Source organism: Jatropha curcas, chromosome 3, assembly GCF_041381405.1.
Source record: "Jatropha curcas cultivar XTBG-Jc1 chromosome 3, XTBG_Jcur_1.0, whole genome shotgun sequence".
Lineage (NCBI taxonomy): Eukaryota > Viridiplantae > Streptophyta > Magnoliopsida > Malpighiales > Euphorbiaceae > Jatropha > Jatropha curcas.
In genome coordinates this window covers 27,798,636-27,815,345 of record NC_143153.1, presented here as the reverse complement: position 1 = coordinate 27,815,345, position 16,710 = coordinate 27,798,636, and the positions used below count along the sequence as shown (strand labels likewise).

Here is a 16,710-nt window from a genome sequence, read left to right as displayed (position 1 = left end):
ATGTTTCAAATTTATATGTAGACGTATTGTAAAAATTGAGGAGACAATGAATAATAAAATTCTGGCTCCACATTTTCGTTATATTTGTACGCCTATATTTGAAAATGTTAAAGAGTTTATGTATTGAAATGTGATGTTATAATTTGAGAAAGTTTATTTAATATATTATCTTACCCCTTCCTTTCATTTTTATTACAAATCTCGTAATTAATACTTTATTGGGAGTTTCACCGAGTTGGTTCTCTCTTAATTAACGGATTAATTAATGATATTTAAGAGTAGATTAAGCATAAATGGAAAAGAAATATTCGATTAAACTATCATCTTCGTTCTTAATTCTTATGCAAATCACACCGTATAAAGAGAATAGAGGGATTATAGAGTAATTACTCCATCAAGTGATTCATTTTGAAAACAAATAGTACTATTAAGGATATAACGGTATCTCTGGCCAATAACTTCTAGTTGGTCGTTGCGCATTTTAGCCTGTCAAAACTTTCTAAAACTAACTTGCTCGGACAGCTAAAATCGCGCCAGCCATTGAACTAATCGCCATTGCTTGTCAATCTCTCTCTCTCTCTCTCTCTCTCTTTCTGAAGACCAAAAACCCTGATCATGTCCTTCCTCTGTGACTGTCCAAACCCCTAACAGAATCGGAATCTGAACTTAACATATAGAGAAAATCAAAACGACAATGTCCCTTACCACTCATCACCTCTTTGGAAACTCTCCTTCTCGGATCACCTTCTACTTCACTACTCCCATTAGCCTGTCTCTTCAAAACCCTAATATCTCTCCTCGAATCCTCTCCCGCCACCTCGCCACTTCCTTCCATTGCCAAACTTTTCGCTACAAACCCAAAAGTTCTTTAAATTTCACCTTAAAATCCAATAGTTTTCCTCTCAAAGCCTATCAATACGATGGCGTAGTACCAACACCGAGCTCTGATGGTTTCAATCTCGATGCTTTTCTCTCAATTGCTGAAATTTTATGTATTATCTCATCGGCGGTTGTTACAGTCTGTTATGCGGTGAATTCTACATTTTTGAGCTCGAAAAGGACGGTGTTTGCGGTGATTGGGAGTAATAGGGCGTTGGCTTGGGGATTGGTGGTGATGATGGGTGGTGTATTGATTGGAGCTTTGATTAGGAAGCGGCAATGGCTGCGATTTTGTAGGGTAACGGTTAGGGAGGGCCGGGAGAGTGTGAATTTGGTGGAGAGGATTGAAAAATTGGAAGAAGATTTAAGGAGCTCTGCTACAATAATTCGAGTTTTGTCCAGGCAGCTTGAGAAGTTGGGGATTCGATTTCGGGTTACAAGGAAAGCTTTGAAAGAGCCCATTGCTGAGGTATACACAGTCTTCTCTTCGAAGGGAAAGTAATATTTTTCTTTTTTGGTTACATATGTTGAGTAGAAATTGTATTTGTTTACTTTGTTGTTGGTTAGGATTGTTGCATTCTGTTGGAATAAAACATGCACACGGTTCAGGTAAATATTGCAGTCCTTATGAGGAATTGGCCTAAATATTAGCAAAAATACGAGTTTCCTATAAAGTAATTGACATTTGTTAGTATGGAGTCCAAGGAGATTGATTTGTGAGAATTGAAGGCGGCTGAAGTCCAGGGAAGAAGTCTTAAGATTGATTGAACCTCTAATATATTCGCAAACCTTCTAATAGTTTATGCCTGCCAATGGCCAAGCAAATAATTAATTCGCTTGGATCCATTCAGATTTAAATTAAAGTTGTTGGCTTTCTGCAATTTGCTCGACTCTGTATGTCTTTGTTAATAGACTACAATCATCTTAATATCTTGTTAGTAGTATCTGTTAATTCAATGTGCTGCTGCTAGATTATTGTTCGCACAGTGCTTTCTAAATCTTTGCAGTATTTTTACTGATCACTGCATTCCTTTAACTTCTTGTATTTAGTTTATTCATTACATAAAAAGTGTAACCGATTCTATAAGAAGGCTTGGTTTTAGTTTAGGACAAGTTATTAATCAACAGATTGAAGTGGCAGTCTATTATTAAGGCTTTCTCTACCTGTACTTTCATGCCTCTTCACTTTGCTTTCACATTAGTGATTCCTAGCATTTTGTTTGATTTTTTTTTAAGAGAATCAAATTTATACTCGTCTATTTACTAGTCATTGTTATGCCATTTTCTACCATTGTATGGGGAACCTTTTAAATGGAAGTTACTAGGTTGTCCTGTAGTGCTCTCAGTTATCCTTTCTGTTTATTAATACCTCTAAGAATTGCTACTTCATAATTTAAGGCATAGGGAGCAGGTCACAGAGTTCATTGGTCACTCAAATCAACTTTGGACTGGTTGTGCATTGCACCTTTGATCATTCAAGTTCCATAACTCTTGGAAGTTGGATCACTATCATTCATTCTAAGACCTTCTCTTCAAGAAAAACATGTGTATTGTGTCCATATTTCATGACTGGAGCTTAAATTGATAAACCGATAAACTAGCCACCTAGGGACATAACTGGGTTGCAATAATTGGAGTCTGAATAAGCAATGCTTATGAATGATAGAGTTTTTGGTGTTAGTGAAATTACTGTTTGGTGAATTTGCTGCTAGTTTTTCATAAGCTAACTGACTTATTTCGCAAGGTATCCACTTCTGTTAACTTATGTTCTGCCTCTATCTGAAGACTGCAGCTTTGGCAAAAAAAAATTCTGAGGCCACTCGAGCACTAGCGATGCAGGAAGATATCCTAGAAAAGGAGCTTGGTGAAATTCAGAAAGTTTTGTTGGCAATGCAGGTATGTTCAACTGAATAATATGATTTTCCAATGGATTCCCCTGGCCATTTATTCAGGTGTTGCTTTATTCAGGTAGTTGACAAGCAGATGCCAATAATCTCAAGATAGTAAATTGCAAGTAGATATCTGCTCAGTTTAATGTCTATTATTCTGGGATAAACATTGTATTTATGAGATCTTGTCATCTATGCTGATTCCTGAGTTTAAAAGTTACTAGATCATGATTGTATTTCCCAAAATATCAGGACTGGTTCTGTGGCTATCCCAGGAAAGCTTGCCTAAAACCTGGTCAGGTGTTTTTTCAAGGCGCTTTCAAGAAATAGATAGTGTATTTTATCCAAATAAGTAGATGCAAAGAATATGCTTCATGTATACCAGGACCACCTGCATGATTTTTGTGAAAAATTGCCGTCATCACTTTGTTTTCAAAACTTCTATTCATTGGATATCCTGTATGTCAATGCTTATAGCATTATTCTGAGAATCATTTGTTAGATAAATGCCTTTTTTATGTCTTGTGGAGCTAAAATACAATCGATTGACTTTGATTTCTTGCCTCGAGTGTTCTTGTAGGAACAACAAGAGAAACAACTAGAGCTGATTCTTGCAATTGGAAAGAGTGGGAAGTTATGGGAAAGCAGGCAGGAACCAAGCCAACAACAAGGCTTGAATGAAACATCTGAATTGACCAAGGGAGCAAAACAGTCAGAAACCCACAAAGTTCAATCTTCTAATTCAATCAAGGGAATCAACAATGACAGACCTTAGAAATGTTAAAGCAGTAAATATTCATTGGATACTTATGTCTTGTTCACTTAATGAGGTCACTTTACTTGATCCTTTTCTTCGCACGCAGGTTCTTTAAAAATCATCCAGAAGAAGTTCCCCAGTTCTTGCTCTGAAGAATCTGCTGTGTTTGAAATACAAACAACAGAGGACTAATAAATTGGAAGGCAATTGCTTTGTACAATTGAGAAAATTTCTCCTTGTCTCATACCTGTATTTGCAATTTTGAGGTTTTGTATTTGATGTTCAATTTCCCCTTCTGTCAATAGCGATAAACAATCTTGTTTTTATCCAATGTTGTAATGATACATGTGACTGGGAGATGCATTCAGAAATATGTATTCGGGCCAAACAAGAAGCAATATTAATCTCAAACTTATGCAAATTACAAATGTGCAAGAAATAGACCAATATACAAAGATCAAAATAGACAAACAGCTCAATAGCAGTTTCCTTCCAAAATATTCCTAACAAACACATCAAGATTTTTAGCAGAAGATCCACTTGCTGTAATAGCTTGCCGACAGACATCCCGTAATTCTCTTGCTCTCATCCTCATTTCTTTGCTGGCATTGTTTTCCAAATCCATAAACTTTTTAACAAGTTCTGTAATTTCTTCTCTAGTCACCAAATTATTTTCTCCAATTTTCCTCTGTACGTTCCAACCAACTTTCCATTCTTCCACAATTTTCTTGCAGTTTGAATATTGATCCCACTCCAGAGGGAAAGCCAGCATAGGCACACCTGCAAAAACTGCTTCCAGTGTAGAATTCCAACCGCAATGTGTCCAAAATGCTCTTACAGAGGAATGACACAAAACCTTCAATTGATCACACCAAGGCAACACCAACCCCTTATCACTACAAATCTCATTTAACTGCGAAGCTTCTCCACGCGCCACCCATAAGTATCGAACTCCACTATCTTGAAGCCCGGAAACCATTTCATCCATTTGGGCTTTTGAAACAGAAAGGAAACTTCCCAATGAAATGTATAATACAGAGGCTTCAGGTTTGGAATCTAGCCATTTTTGGTAGTCAAGGGTACTATAATTAGGTTGGAGTTCCAAGTAAGGAATTGCAGGGCCAATAGAATAAACAGGAAATTGGAAAGTTGCTTTTAGAGTTTCCATTTCTTGAGGTTCAAGCTCATATACAGAAGTGAAGAGTAGATACTGTGCTTTTGGTACCTTTGAAACGCATTCCAGACTAAGCTGCGTGACTCTTAAATTATTTCTATGGAAGATTGTTGGAAGGATCGACACATTTGATGAAGAAATTCCTGGGATTTGATCTGCAATTTTTGCTAAACAGAAGCAAAGCAAGAACATGACATGATTGTAATAAGTTTTAGACATAATTTTGCTTCTTTGCTAAGAAAAAAGTCCAAACATAATAAAATAAATATTTTTTAAAAATTCAAAATAGGACTACTTGTTTTATAAGTAAATACAATTTTATTCCTGAATTTTGTCATAATTAATTATTTTAATTTCAAAAATATATAATTTTATCTTTAATATTATCCGTCCAACTATTTTATTCTTTTATCTATTTCTTAGACTTTTTTTGTTAAAGCCTTAAAAATAATTACTGCTATTTTATATTATATTCTATGGAAATTAATTATATTTTCCTTTCCATTTTAAAAAGTTACTATTTTATCCTTAAAAATATGTGGACAAAATAATTAATTTCAGTAAAATATAAAAATAAAATAATAATTATTTTCACACTGTTTAATGAAAAAATAAAAAAACATGGACGAAAAAATAATATAGTTGAATGGAATCAAAAGTTAAGAATAAAATCATCTATTTTCTAAAACAGAGAAATAAAGTAGATAACAATCACATTAAAATATAGATAAAATAGTAATTTTATATTAGCTAATAATACTATCCTATTAGCAGAGCAAACAAATACTTGAAAGTTGAAATTATCTTACCCAACACGTCAATCGGCAAATTCTGATTTTTAGCGAAAAGATGAAAATGATACAAAATCGAGAAATACGTCGCTGATGATGTCCAAACTGCAGCCACCGGAATATTCCTCCGATTAGCCAAGTCGATCATCCACCGTAGTTCAATGTCAGCAATTATAAGAGTCACAGATGGTTGAAGGCGATCAAGAAGCTGCTCGAAAGGAGCTTCCATTTTTGTCATAACAGCTTCATAAAATCCAAGAAAATCCGAAGCCCTAATACGCTCAGATGGGATAACATTAGGTATTGATGCAAAACGAATCGTTTCAGGCTTTGGGTCAGAGCTAAGGAGGCCAAGCCACTCTTCAGTAACAGTAAAGGTGATGCGAATATCAGATTTTGTTGAAGCTGCTAATAGTTTGCAGAGATTCATCATAGGATTTACATGGCCTCTGCCTGGATAAGGCATAGCTACCACGTGGCAAATTGGGGTTGATTCTTTGTCATTGCAAGAAACTAGAGACTGATTTTGTTTCTGCATAGAAGAAGGGTGAAACAAGAACTTGACAGAATTTCTAAAACGAAGACCTTCAATTGAAGAAGAAAAGGTTGCCGCTTGAATAAAAATACTTGTTTGTAGTTTTGTATTCTAGCCATTGTTGTCTTCTTTTATTCTGTTTGCCCGGCACTTGTAGTTTTATAAACGTGGCCTTGTCATATAACATTTCTTATCTTGGACAAAAACTTGAATTCTTGCATTAGGCTTATCATTTTATTAAATGATTTTAGATTACACACAATTAGTGGCTTCAAGAGTTACAAAGACACTCTGTTTAATTGCCTTGCAAAATATTCCTAATAAACGCATCAAGATTTTTCACGGACGATCCGTTTTCAGTAATAGCTAGTTGACAGGCATCGCTAAGTTTTCTTGCTCTCGTCCTCATTTCTTTACTCTCCTTACTTTCCAAATCCATAACCTTTTTAACAAGTTGCGCAACTTCTTCTCTTTTCACCAAGCTTTCTTCTCCCATTTTGCTCTGCACTTTCCAACCAATTTTCCATTCTTCCAAAATTTTCTTGTTATTTGGATCTTGATCAAAGAATAAAGGGAAAGTAAGCAGAGGTACACCTGCAAAAAGTGCTTCCAATGTAGAATTCCAACCGCAATGTGTCCAAAATGCTCCTACAGAGGAATGACACAAAACCTTCAATTGATCACACCAAGGCAACACCAACCCTTTATCACTACAAATCTCCTTTAACCCCGAAGCTTCTCCACGCGCCACCCATAAGTATCGAACACCACTATCTTGAAGCCCAGAAAAAATTTCATCCATTTGGTTTTTTGAGACAGAAAGGAAACTTCCTAATGAAATGTATAATACAGAGGCTTCAGGTTGGGAATCTAGCCATTTTTGGTACTCAAGGGTATAATTAGGTTGGAGTTCTAAGTAAGGAATTGCAGGCCCAATAGAATAGACAGGAAATTGGAAAGTTGCTCGTAGAGTTTCCATTTCCTGTGGTTCAAGCTCATATACGGAAGTGAAGAGGAGATACTGCGCTTTTGGTACCTTTGAAATGCACTCTAGAGAAAGCTGCATGAATTTCAAATCATTCCTTCGGAAGACTGTTTGAAGCTCTGTTATATTTGATGAAGAAATTCCTGGAATCTGATCTGCATTTTTCACCGAATGGAACCAAAGCAACACAATATAGTTGCCATTATTATTTTGTAATTGCAGATACTAATTAGCATCAAAATAATCAATAACTCACTATTTGAATTATGTAAAAGAATCCAATAATTTAGTTAAATTGTTTAATAAACGCCAAAATATTTGATCAAATACTGAATTTATTTAGAAATTATACCTATCAAATCAATCGGCAAATTCTGAGCTTGTGGGCACAGATGAAAATGACACAACATGGAAAAAAATGTGGCCGACATAGTCCAAAAAGCAGCCACCGGAATATTCCTCCGATTCCCCAAGTCAATTGCCCAACCTAATTCAATATCACCAATCATAGCAGTAACAGGTGGGTCAAGCCGATCGAGTAGCAGCTCAAAAGGAGCTTCCATTGTTCTCATAACAGCTTCATAAAACGCAGTGATATCAACAGCCTTCAGATGCTCAGATGGGATAACATTATGTACTGTGGCAAAACGAATTGTTTCAGGCTTTGGGTCAGAGCTAATATAGCCGTGCCACTCTTCAGTAACAACGAAGGTGATGAGAAGATTAAGGTTTCTTGAAACTAAGAGTTTGCAGAGATTCATCATTGGATTTATATGGCCTCTGCTTGGATAAGGCATAGCTACTATATGGCAAGCTGTGGCTGTGGACTCTAAGTTAAAGGGATTTGCCATCTTTCTTCAAGAAACTTAATGATGTTGATCTTGTTTATGGGTAGAAAAAGATTGGTTGAATAGCTAAAATGAACTAATTGAATGATTTATATTAACATGTAAAGTTTTACTCCGTAAAGATGTTGACTTAAGGCTAAATGCATTATAGCATGTACGCATGAGCATGTGAAATAAACGACTCATCGGTCTCTTAGGACAACCCTATTTTCAGGGACATTAATAAAAACTTCATTAAACTATAACATAATAATAAAATATTTTTTATAATAATACAAATTATTTATCTATCTATCCATCCATCTAGCTATATCTATCTTATGTGACATGATACTATATGATGAGAAATTTTATTATTTATTAAAATTTTAATGTTTTTTATTCAATTATTTAATTTGAAAATTTAAATTATACCATTTTCATTTTTTTATTCAATAATTAATAACCATATAATAATTTTATTTCATTAATAAATAACTCTTTGGTTTCCTTTTTTTTTCAATAATTAATAATCCGAATAATAAATCTTTACATTACTAATAAAATAATAATTATTTTTTTCAATAATTAATAACCATGCTATAAATTGATCTAATATTTTGTTATTTTATAATTTAATTATCCTTTAATTTTTTTCTAAATTTTAATTCCCTTTTTGAGTACCATATATATATATGAGTATTTCCATCTACTATATTTATCATATAAATTTCTTTTTAAAATTTTTTTCCATTCAGGTAATTTTATGGTTTGAGTAAACTATATTATTTCAATTTACAAAAGCAATACTTAATATTGTTTTTAGTTTAGTTAAGAAGGTGAATTTATTTATTTTAATTTATTAAGGTAAAGTGCTTTTTTCATTTTTAAATTTCTAAAGTTGGATTAATAGTTTTTATTATAATAGTCAAAGACTATAGAAAAAAATTAAACAGAAAGAGTAAATGGTACATATTATTTCATTTATCATATAATCAAACCTAATTCGTTAAGTTAGTTATATATTTTCAAAGTTTTACTTATTATTATTATTGTCTTTTATGAATCTTTTAATTTATCAAAAAATAAATATATTAATTAATAAAATGATACAATTTTTATAATCTTAGATGAATTAGAATAATTAATCAATAAAATTATTTTTAAATATAAAAATATGTAACTTTTTTATAATAGAAGAAAAAAAAAGGTAGGGTACCGTCAACCACGGCATATGCAAATTAAAATTAGAATTACACTACGATCAAAGATAAAATACTAAATGTAATTTGAATATTTAGAGGAGCGTAGAGCGAAGGACTGGGAGAGCTCGGGCCTCCAAACTCCAGAATTTTTTAAAAATTTGCTTCATAAATTAGTATAAAAAAATTTTTTTCTTCATTTTGGTTCCCCTAACTTTTAAACAAATTTATTTTGGACTCTCTAAATTCGAAAGTGCCCCTGAATACTTGTAAATACAAATTTTGGTTATCCAGCTAGAGGATGTAATTGTATTCTTGTTTCAGTATCCTGGTGTTTAATAAAAGTAGAGGCATGTATAAAGGCATTTTGAAAATTGAGGATTACGCAGATTTTCACAGAAGTACAAAGGGTAGAAATATGTATTTATTTGGCCACAACAACATTATAATTTATATCAAAGAGCCCCTAAATAATCTGGAAAACGGCATCGTCTCAGTGTCCGGCGTCACAGTTACACGGTTCCATTTCAGTTTATCCCTGTTTTTTGAAAAGAATTTCAATTCCAGGAAACAGAGCAACCATGGAAGAGTTAAGGAAGCTAGAAGAGGTTCAAAGGATGTTAACGTTCATGCAGTCTCACGGGATCGTTTCTTCTTCTAATAACGATTCTAACCGTTTCCTCGCTAATCTAATTCTCCTCTTGGTATGTATCCATTTCCCCTCTCCTTAATCACTCTCTAGATTTCATCCATTTTTATCTTTAACTAACACTGAATATCTTCTCTCTTGAATGCGCGCTTTAGATAAATCCATGCGGCGATCTCGACTTGAACGATAAGTGCAGTTTAACTCTTGAACACTTGCCCAAGGTTAGTCGAATAGGAATTCCGTCGATTACGCTCTTTCAATTTTAAATTTGTAAGTTCTAATTCTATTTGCAGATTTCAACTTCTTTTCTCGACGAGGCCTCGCTTTTGTTTAATCGAAAAGCTCCTGTGCAAATGGAAGGCAATGTTCACTTCACATTCTTGTGACAATTTTTTTTTTCTTTTGAATTTTTTTGCTTATATATATTTTCTTAATTGCCAGCCATTGGCATAGGTATTCATAAAATTCAGAATGATAATATATGTATTTTAAGTTTAATTTTCTGATAGGCTATCACGAAAGTTATGCTGCAAATATTTCATCACCTGTTAGTGATAGAAAAGACAATAAATTGAGGCAAAAGAATTTTGAAGATATAGCTGCTGTTGTCTTGGATGCGATGCAACGGGCAAATTCTACCCTTGAGGATTTTGTGAGTTATTTTATCCTTGAAGTTTCTCTAAAAGGGAACAATGAATTTAATAGTCTCTTTGTTCATTTCTTTTTAAAGTTCAGTAGTATAGGGAAGCAAATGAATGTATTAGATACTAAGTTGTTATACATGTATTTTCTGTCTTCTTCGAGTAAGAATATTATGGAACTATTTATAAATGAAAATTACAAAACAATCTTGCATTTGTTATTGGTCCTAAAGGACATATGTTTTCAGAAAATTTTTAAAAAGAATACATTAGACTACATTTCAATGTGCTAATTTATTCAGTAAGATGATTTCACTTGAATGGTGTTTGTTTGGATGGAACTTTATAGGATGATATTATGCATTTTGATTTACATAAGTTGAAAACAGGTAAGGTGCATCATTCATCAAATAATAGGAAAAGGGAAGGGAGGAAATTAGTCAAGCCTTGAAAAATCGATAGAACTCATTATCAGTTAGGGTGTGACTCTTTGTTTCAAATAATTGTTGCTCAAAATAATGACAAACTAAAATCTCAATGAATGGAGACACTCATCAATTCTTTTTATGAAAATATTAAAATATACCTTGAATTTATGTGTAAAATGCAGTGTGAGACAAATTGGGGGATGCATTAGATTAAATTGTCACAGGATGTAAGGCTTTCCCCACCATAAAAATTCTTTCCCCTTACGTTTTTTCCTTCTACTGTTAGAATAAGGGAGGAATCAAACTTGGATCTATATGCAGTTTAGATGAGAACTTGCTTCTAAGCTAAGCCTATGAGTGCAAAATTCTTCTACTTCATTCTAGTAAGATTTATACATGCAGCTTCGATGTTTGAAGTTTGAACACCTTTCTTGAACCATTCTGTTCTCCGCATCATTATGCATTAGTTGCTTCTCGGTTTTCTGTACATCTTTCATAGATGTAGCAAATAAACTTGTAATTGCAGAAAAACACATGTATTTTGTGATGACAAATTTTAACAGTTCTGACCATTGATTTAATCTTGCTTGTCAAACTAACAGTGCAGGTCTTATTTTATGTTTCATGGAATGGACATAAACTCACCACAATCAGTATTCAAATATTTACCTGTGCTCTCGTTCACAGAAGGTTACATTTATCAGGTGACTAATTTGAGAACTATATATCTTTGTGTCTTTTTTTAAATAAAAGAAATACACATATATTTTGATCTTTTTTGTCAAACTGCTGGTGTAACTTCTTGAGACAATTATAATAAAATTTATGTTAGGGCCCTGTAAGAATTTTTACACGCTTCCACAATGAATTATTATTATTTTTTTACGCTCTGAGAAGATTCTACCTTCGGGCTTTTATTCTTTCTGTTCTGTTGTTCAGCTAGAAAGGTAGTCCTTTCCTTCTTTCCTCTTTTCGTCTTGCTCTGTTTGTCAAAGATGCATGGAAGTAAGCCATGCATTTTCCAGTAAAGAGTTGCAAGCCTGGCTAAATATTAGTGTAAGGGTGTGATGCAGCATAGAAGCATGAATTTTCTATTTTATTCTCATGGCTGTGATGGTTGCTCCTTTTCCTTTTCCTAACAATTATTGTTTTCTTATTGCAGATGGATAGTTTGAATGAAAAGATAGTGAATTTGGCAACCAACAAAGTTGTTCTGGAACGAGTACATGAGGTTGTAATGCTGATAATTTTCCAGACACTGCTTATACTGGTGACTGCTTCATTGATTTTTACTTGGCTAATTATTCCATTCAGATGCAAGAAGGAAATGAAAACTGCATGGCTAAGTATATGGATGTTTTCAAAACTGATCCATTCAGGCCACTTGTGCATCGACTTGAATGTCATGGCCTTCTGACAGATAGGTACAGTTTTCCATTTTTACTGTCCTTCTAGGTTAAGGAGGAAACTTTTGAAAGTCTGAAATCAGGCTCTTTTGTTTGGTTTTTTCATGATTGATTAAGGATTATGGAAGAATTCAAATGTGGTGAAGAGTATTGGGCTTTGGAAAGAAAGCTTTGTTCTGCACTCGCAAACCAAAAGGAGGTAGGGAAATCAACAAATTTCATTTTGCTTAAACTAACCATGTCCAGGCATGTTGGCGTTTTTTTTTTCCTTTTCCTCAATTGTTTTCATCAATCATTATTACTTGCTAAAGCAATAGCTAAATGACATCTTTCATGTACTTTCAAGAATCAAGAAAGACATTAGTTATAATATAATATAGAATTCAGAATAACATGAATAATGGTCTAGACCAATCCTCCATGAATAACATGTCATTGAATGGATCAGCGAATATGAAATTTGAGTTTGTAACACAATGCAGTGTGATGTGGTACAACATCCAAACGAAGTGCATAAATTTTAATAAAATCTGGAATCAACTTTAGCAGCTAGGTTATGACCACGAATGAGATACTATAGTTCCACTGTTCCAGCTGCTGCATATTTATGTGTTTTATGAGGAACTGTTTCCCAACTATGAAACCAAAGAAGGGGTAGGAGCAAAGGCTATTGTCAATTGGGGTTCAACCACATGGATAACTAGTAATTTTATTTGAGTTTTCTAAATTTAATTCTCTCACAGCATATTATCAATTAAATCAAATACTTGAATCACAAAATGAAAAGTTCCATAGAAAATTTTCTTTCTATATCCAGAAAAGGAAGTGTTTGAAATTTCTTATTAGCATATACAATTGTGTAGTGTTTTATTGATGTCACATTATGTTCTTTTACCGTTATACATGCAACTATACGCACACACTGCTGCTAAGAAGAGGATTTCTTAAGATTACAACTTGATACTTTGCATTCATTTACTGGATAAGTTCATGTCACTAAGTGAAAATTAAAGTGCTTTGTCACATTTTTACAATGTTTATGTTTTAGAGTCTTCGAACAATAGTTCAAAGGATATGTATAACTAGTACAGATATATCTCGAAATAGAGGAGGTCTGATGGCGTGTCTGCCTATTTTTGAGGTTCAAATATCATGTTCAACTCCACTTCGAACAAAAAGGGGTTTTATAAGTGACCGGATATGCTAACCTAGTCAGTCTAGCAAGTTTGGTATAGTTTACAAGACGTTGTTCAGAAAACCTGTTGCCAAATCAGTTATGAGTCTAGCTTGGTGAAGTAACAAGCTCCCAGAGCCAGTAAAATGGGAACCAGGCATCAATCCTTGAAAGCAGAAATTAGAAAGCCACGTGGAAATTGCAAAATATAATTAAGAAATCAGTTATCTTGATATCAAATTATCTATAAGCAGATTTCTGAAAGCTGCATGAAAATTGCTGATTGAAGTTTTGTAAAGCTTCCATAAATAAGTTGGAAAATGAATATTGTTTAAAATATTGTCAGAAAATATGTTGCCATATCATTTATGAGTCTATCTTGGTGAAGTAACAAGCTCCAACAGCTAATAAAATAAGTACCAGACATTCCTTGACAGCAGAAGTCAGAAAGCCACTTAACTAACTTGATAGCAAATTATATATAAGCATAATTCTGGAAACTGCATGAAAATTGCTGACTGATGATTTGTAAAGCATCCATGAAATGAGTTGGAGTATGAGTATTGTGTTTTTTTCTCCCAGTATCATCCATTGTTTCATTATTTAGTACTTATTATTGTTTCAAAAGCTGTAATGTAGAAAGAATACAACCAACCGACATTCGTTCACTATTGCTATTCACCAGATAACTTGAAGAAGCCTTACAGGCATGTCGTTTATCATCGTTTGTTGCATATTATTTTCTGGTTCACTTGACCCTTGAATAAATTGTATGGTTACAATCCAATAATTTGGTCACAAAGCTCCTCTCTCTCTCTGACAAAAGGATGAAGAATATTGAACATGTCTCATAAGTAGATCCCTTTCTGTTCAATTCTATTTCATATGTATTCTTGAGTTCCACAACATGAAGCAAACAGTACTAAATTTGTTTAGCAGTTAATCTGAAATTTTTATGGATTGGGCTAGCTGTCAGATATAGGTTTCATTAAGTTGTTTCTGCCAAATTTTTTATATCAAATTGGTTTCTCAGGTCTCTGTTGAAGATGTAATGAAGGCTATACATTTGAAGTCCTTTGATTATCGAGTACTGAATCTTCTTCTGTACCAGTTGAGAAGAGAAAAGGTATAAATTCTAGCTAGTCATTTCTATTACTTTTTTCATGAGCTAAATTATTGCTTCTTCCCTGGATGTAGTTTGAGAGAACTTGGTTGATGTTATTGTGTTATATCCAGTAAAGAAAAATGCTACAGTGTTAGATTATGTCAAATTTTTACTCATTGACATCAGAGTCATTGTTCCTGTGTCTTGTAAAATCAATAAAATAATTTTATTTGACAGCCTATCTTTTACTACAAATTTTGGTAATATATGCACCAATGCTGTTAGTACTTCCCTCATTTTCCTTGAAGCTGTTCTGAAGGTGAATGACTTGCATATGGAATTTCTGTCCATCTCAGAATTTCTAGTGGAAGTATCTGATGACCTGTAAGTGCTTTTCTTTTATGTTGTTTAAGCAATTTATTCTCAGTCCCAATAGAAAATTTGAGTTGCTTTTTTACCATATTATGATGAAGAAATTTTTGTCAAAGAAATGGATATTAAAATGTACAAGTCTTTCCCCTCTATTGAAAAATACATTGGCATTATATTTGTATGCCATTGCAAATTCTAGAAGCCTCTGCTTAAGTTTCAGAAACCTATCTATGCCTGCATGTTCTTGTGATATCACTCTAAGTAAGGCTGCTTGAGTGGTAAACTAATCCTCGTTAAGCTAGTACATATCTTCAGTCAATTTTTTTTTTTTTTTAAATTTTTTACATTTTTATTGGAATAGCTAATAATTTCAGTTTTGAATGTTACATTTTTCACTTCAACAATGATTGGTCCAATGAAATGCTGAGTCCACATTAATGCGTGTAGGTTTGACTATGAGGTGAGTGCATTTTATATATGAATTATATTCCATTTTACCTGCTTATATCTCATTGCTAAGAACCGTAATAACTCGTGTAGGATGACGTGCTGGAGAATAATTTTAATATTTTGCGCATGTTTGTCAGAATATATGGAGCTTCAAAAGCCCCAGTTCGGTTGGTGAGTAATTAAAGCAGTTTAGCCTTGTCTTATCTGTCTTTACTTAGCAAGAGAGGGAGCGTTGTGTAAGTTTATATTGAGGCAAATAATAACTGGACAGGCTGTAGCTTGTATGCCTAAACTTTGTTGGAATAAAAGTGGCGTAGGCAGTATCAAAAGCATGCCAATAGCGCTTAATTGCCTGACACTAAGGGTGGATGAATGATTGGTGTCTGGTTTTCCTAATTCATATGAATCATAGTTTTTGTTGCCTCTGAAAGAAAGACAACTTGAACAGTGAGTTATCTGTAAAAGACAATATAAAGTGGTTCGGATTTGAGATTTCCTTTGGGAGGTCTTGTATTTGAATCTTAGGGGGGTTTTTTTTTTTTTTTTTTTCAATTTTTTTTTTGGGGGGGAGGGGCGGGTGTTATTGTAAAGTATTGAGCTACCTTCCATTTTATAGGTCATTTTAATTCTAGTATATAAAAAAAGATAAAAAATATTTATATCAAGAAAGGCTGAGCCTGAAGTAAAGGCAAATCGAAAGTCAAAATCTCTATCTAAAGTCTAACTTTTGCAGATAAAACTGAACATGTCTGCTTGTGAATCCGTAATGATTCTTGAAGTCAATTACCTAGTAATCTTCTTTGCAAACTGTTTTTCCTTCCTCAGGCAAAGTGCATCGCCGAGGCTGAAGAGAAGTATGATTCTTTGCTGAAAACTTTGGAGCCCCAACTGTCCTCGAGTTACCAGAGGCGATGCGAGGAAGCCACTAAAGAAGGTAAAACTCCCTCTACTCAAGTTTGCATCATAAAAAGATCTGATGTTCGTTTAACCTGAAAATCAGGTGGGAAGATATCTGGACATCCTCTTGGAACATGGAATATACCACCTCTGATTCTGGACGAAGAATTACACCGATTGAAATGTTTAAATTCTGGATGAATATTTGATTAGCTTTGAATGCGGAACAGGTACGGGATTCCATTTAGAGCCGTCGATGTTTGATAGTTGACCTGTTTCTATATTTTGTTTCTTTCACTTCATTTCAATCAAAAGCTTGTAGAACTCAATTTGTTCGATAAAAGTTGAAAACAACCAAGTGGAATCGGATATATAAAATTTTTTTATCGTGAACCTTAATTCCAAACTAATTGGAATCGGTTTTATTAATTATTTATCTGTACATGTCTTAAAGTGGTCTTTGATCTATTTCTTCTGCATTTAGCACCATTTATCATTAGTGTATTGCACTTACAAACAGGAGCAAAGTTATTTTATATATATATATAT

The 16,710-nt window shown here is 33.6% G+C and overlaps 4 protein-coding genes across 6 annotated transcripts; 2 read left to right on the top strand and 2 right to left on the bottom strand.

Moving 5' to 3' along the window:
* Positions 1-483: 483 nt before the first annotated feature.
* On the top strand, positions 484-3,898 carry LOC105641632 (uncharacterized). Of its 2 annotated transcripts, XM_012226218.4 has the most exons (4): positions 484-1,348; positions 2,665-2,775; positions 3,349-3,556; positions 3,632-3,898. In XM_012226218.4, the coding sequence occupies exons 1-3, from the start codon at positions 695-697 to the stop codon at positions 3,541-3,543; spliced, it is 960 nt and encodes a 319-aa protein (XP_012081608.1). In that variant the 5' UTR covers positions 484-694; the 3' UTR covers positions 3,544-3,556; positions 3,632-3,898. The 2 variants fall into 2 exon arrangements, with proteins under 2 accessions (XP_012081608.1, XP_012081607.1); XM_012226217.4 differs by having other exon boundaries at positions 3,349-3,898.
* Positions 3,899-3,902: 4 nt separating this feature from the next.
* Positions 3,903-6,228, bottom strand: LOC105641631 (UDP-glycosyltransferase 87A1). Its single transcript, XM_012226216.3, has 2 exons — positions 5,509-6,228; positions 3,903-4,866 (listed from the first exon to the last, which is right to left on the bottom strand). The coding sequence occupies exons 1-2, from the start codon at positions 6,026-6,028 to the stop codon at positions 4,001-4,003; spliced, it is 1,386 nt and encodes a 461-aa protein (XP_012081606.1). The 5' UTR covers positions 6,029-6,228; the 3' UTR covers positions 3,903-4,000.
* Positions 6,229-6,316: 88 nt separating this feature from the next.
* On the bottom strand, positions 6,317-7,982 carry LOC105641732 (UDP-glycosyltransferase 87A1). Its single transcript, XM_012226331.4, has 2 exons — positions 7,363-7,982; positions 6,317-7,165 (listed from the first exon to the last, which is right to left on the bottom strand). The coding sequence occupies exons 1-2, from the start codon at positions 7,859-7,861 to the stop codon at positions 6,321-6,323; spliced, it is 1,344 nt and encodes a 447-aa protein (XP_012081721.1). The 5' UTR covers positions 7,862-7,982; the 3' UTR covers positions 6,317-6,320.
* Positions 7,983-9,458: 1,476 nt separating this feature from the next.
* On the top strand, positions 9,459-16,597 carry LOC105641630 (ATP synthase subunit B). 2 transcript variants are annotated; one of them, XM_012226215.4, is made up of 14 exons: positions 9,473-9,743; positions 9,844-9,909; positions 9,982-10,048; positions 10,198-10,340; positions 11,360-11,461; positions 11,920-11,988; positions 12,072-12,181; positions 12,281-12,362; positions 14,371-14,463; positions 14,762-14,826; positions 15,262-15,274; positions 15,355-15,435; positions 16,090-16,198; positions 16,265-16,597. In XM_012226215.4, the coding sequence occupies exons 1-14, from the start codon at positions 9,621-9,623 to the stop codon at positions 16,360-16,362; spliced, it is 1,221 nt and encodes a 406-aa protein (XP_012081605.1). In that variant the 5' UTR covers positions 9,473-9,620; the 3' UTR covers positions 16,363-16,597. The 2 variants fall into 2 exon arrangements, 1 of the variants encoding a protein (XP_012081605.1); XR_005177500.2 differs by lacking the exon at positions 16,265-16,597 and having other exon boundaries at positions 9,459-9,743; positions 15,189-15,274; positions 16,090-16,144.
* The last annotated feature ends 113 nt before the right edge of the window (positions 16,598-16,710 follow it).

Coding starts and splice junctions, on each gene's coding strand:
- LOC105641631 (XM_012226216.3), bottom strand. CDS start 6,028: ATGCAGAAACAAAATCAGTCTCTAGTTTCTTGCAATGACAAAGAATCA. Junction 4,867..5,508: donor TTTGCCGATTGACGTGTTGG/GTAAGATAATTT, acceptor GCTTCTGTTTAG/CAAAAATTGCAGATCAAATC.
- LOC105641632 (XM_012226218.4), top strand. CDS start 695: ATGTCCCTTACCACTCATCACCTCTTTGGAAACTCTCCTTCTCGGATC. Junction 1,349..2,664: donor TGAAAGAGCCCATTGCTGAG/GTATACACAGTC, acceptor CTCTATCTGAAG/ACTGCAGCTTTGGCAAAAAA. Junction 2,776..3,348: donor AAGTTTTGTTGGCAATGCAG/GTATGTTCAACT, acceptor GTGTTCTTGTAG/GAACAACAAGAGAAACAACT.
- LOC105641630 (XM_012226215.4), top strand. CDS start 9,621: ATGGAAGAGTTAAGGAAGCTAGAAGAGGTTCAAAGGATGTTAACGTTC. Junction 10,341..11,359: donor ATTCTACCCTTGAGGATTTT/GTGAGTTATTTT, acceptor TCAAACTAACAG/TGCAGGTCTTATTTTATGTT. Junction 16,199..16,264: donor CGAGGAAGCCACTAAAGAAG/GTAAAACTCCCT, acceptor CCTGAAAATCAG/GTGGGAAGATATCTGGACAT.
- LOC105641732 (XM_012226331.4), bottom strand. CDS start 7,861: ATGGCAAATCCCTTTAACTTAGAGTCCACAGCCACAGCTTGCCATATA. Junction 7,166..7,362: donor TTTGCCGATTGATTTGATAG/GTATAATTTCTA, acceptor TGAAAAATGCAG/ATCAGATTCCAGGAATTTCT.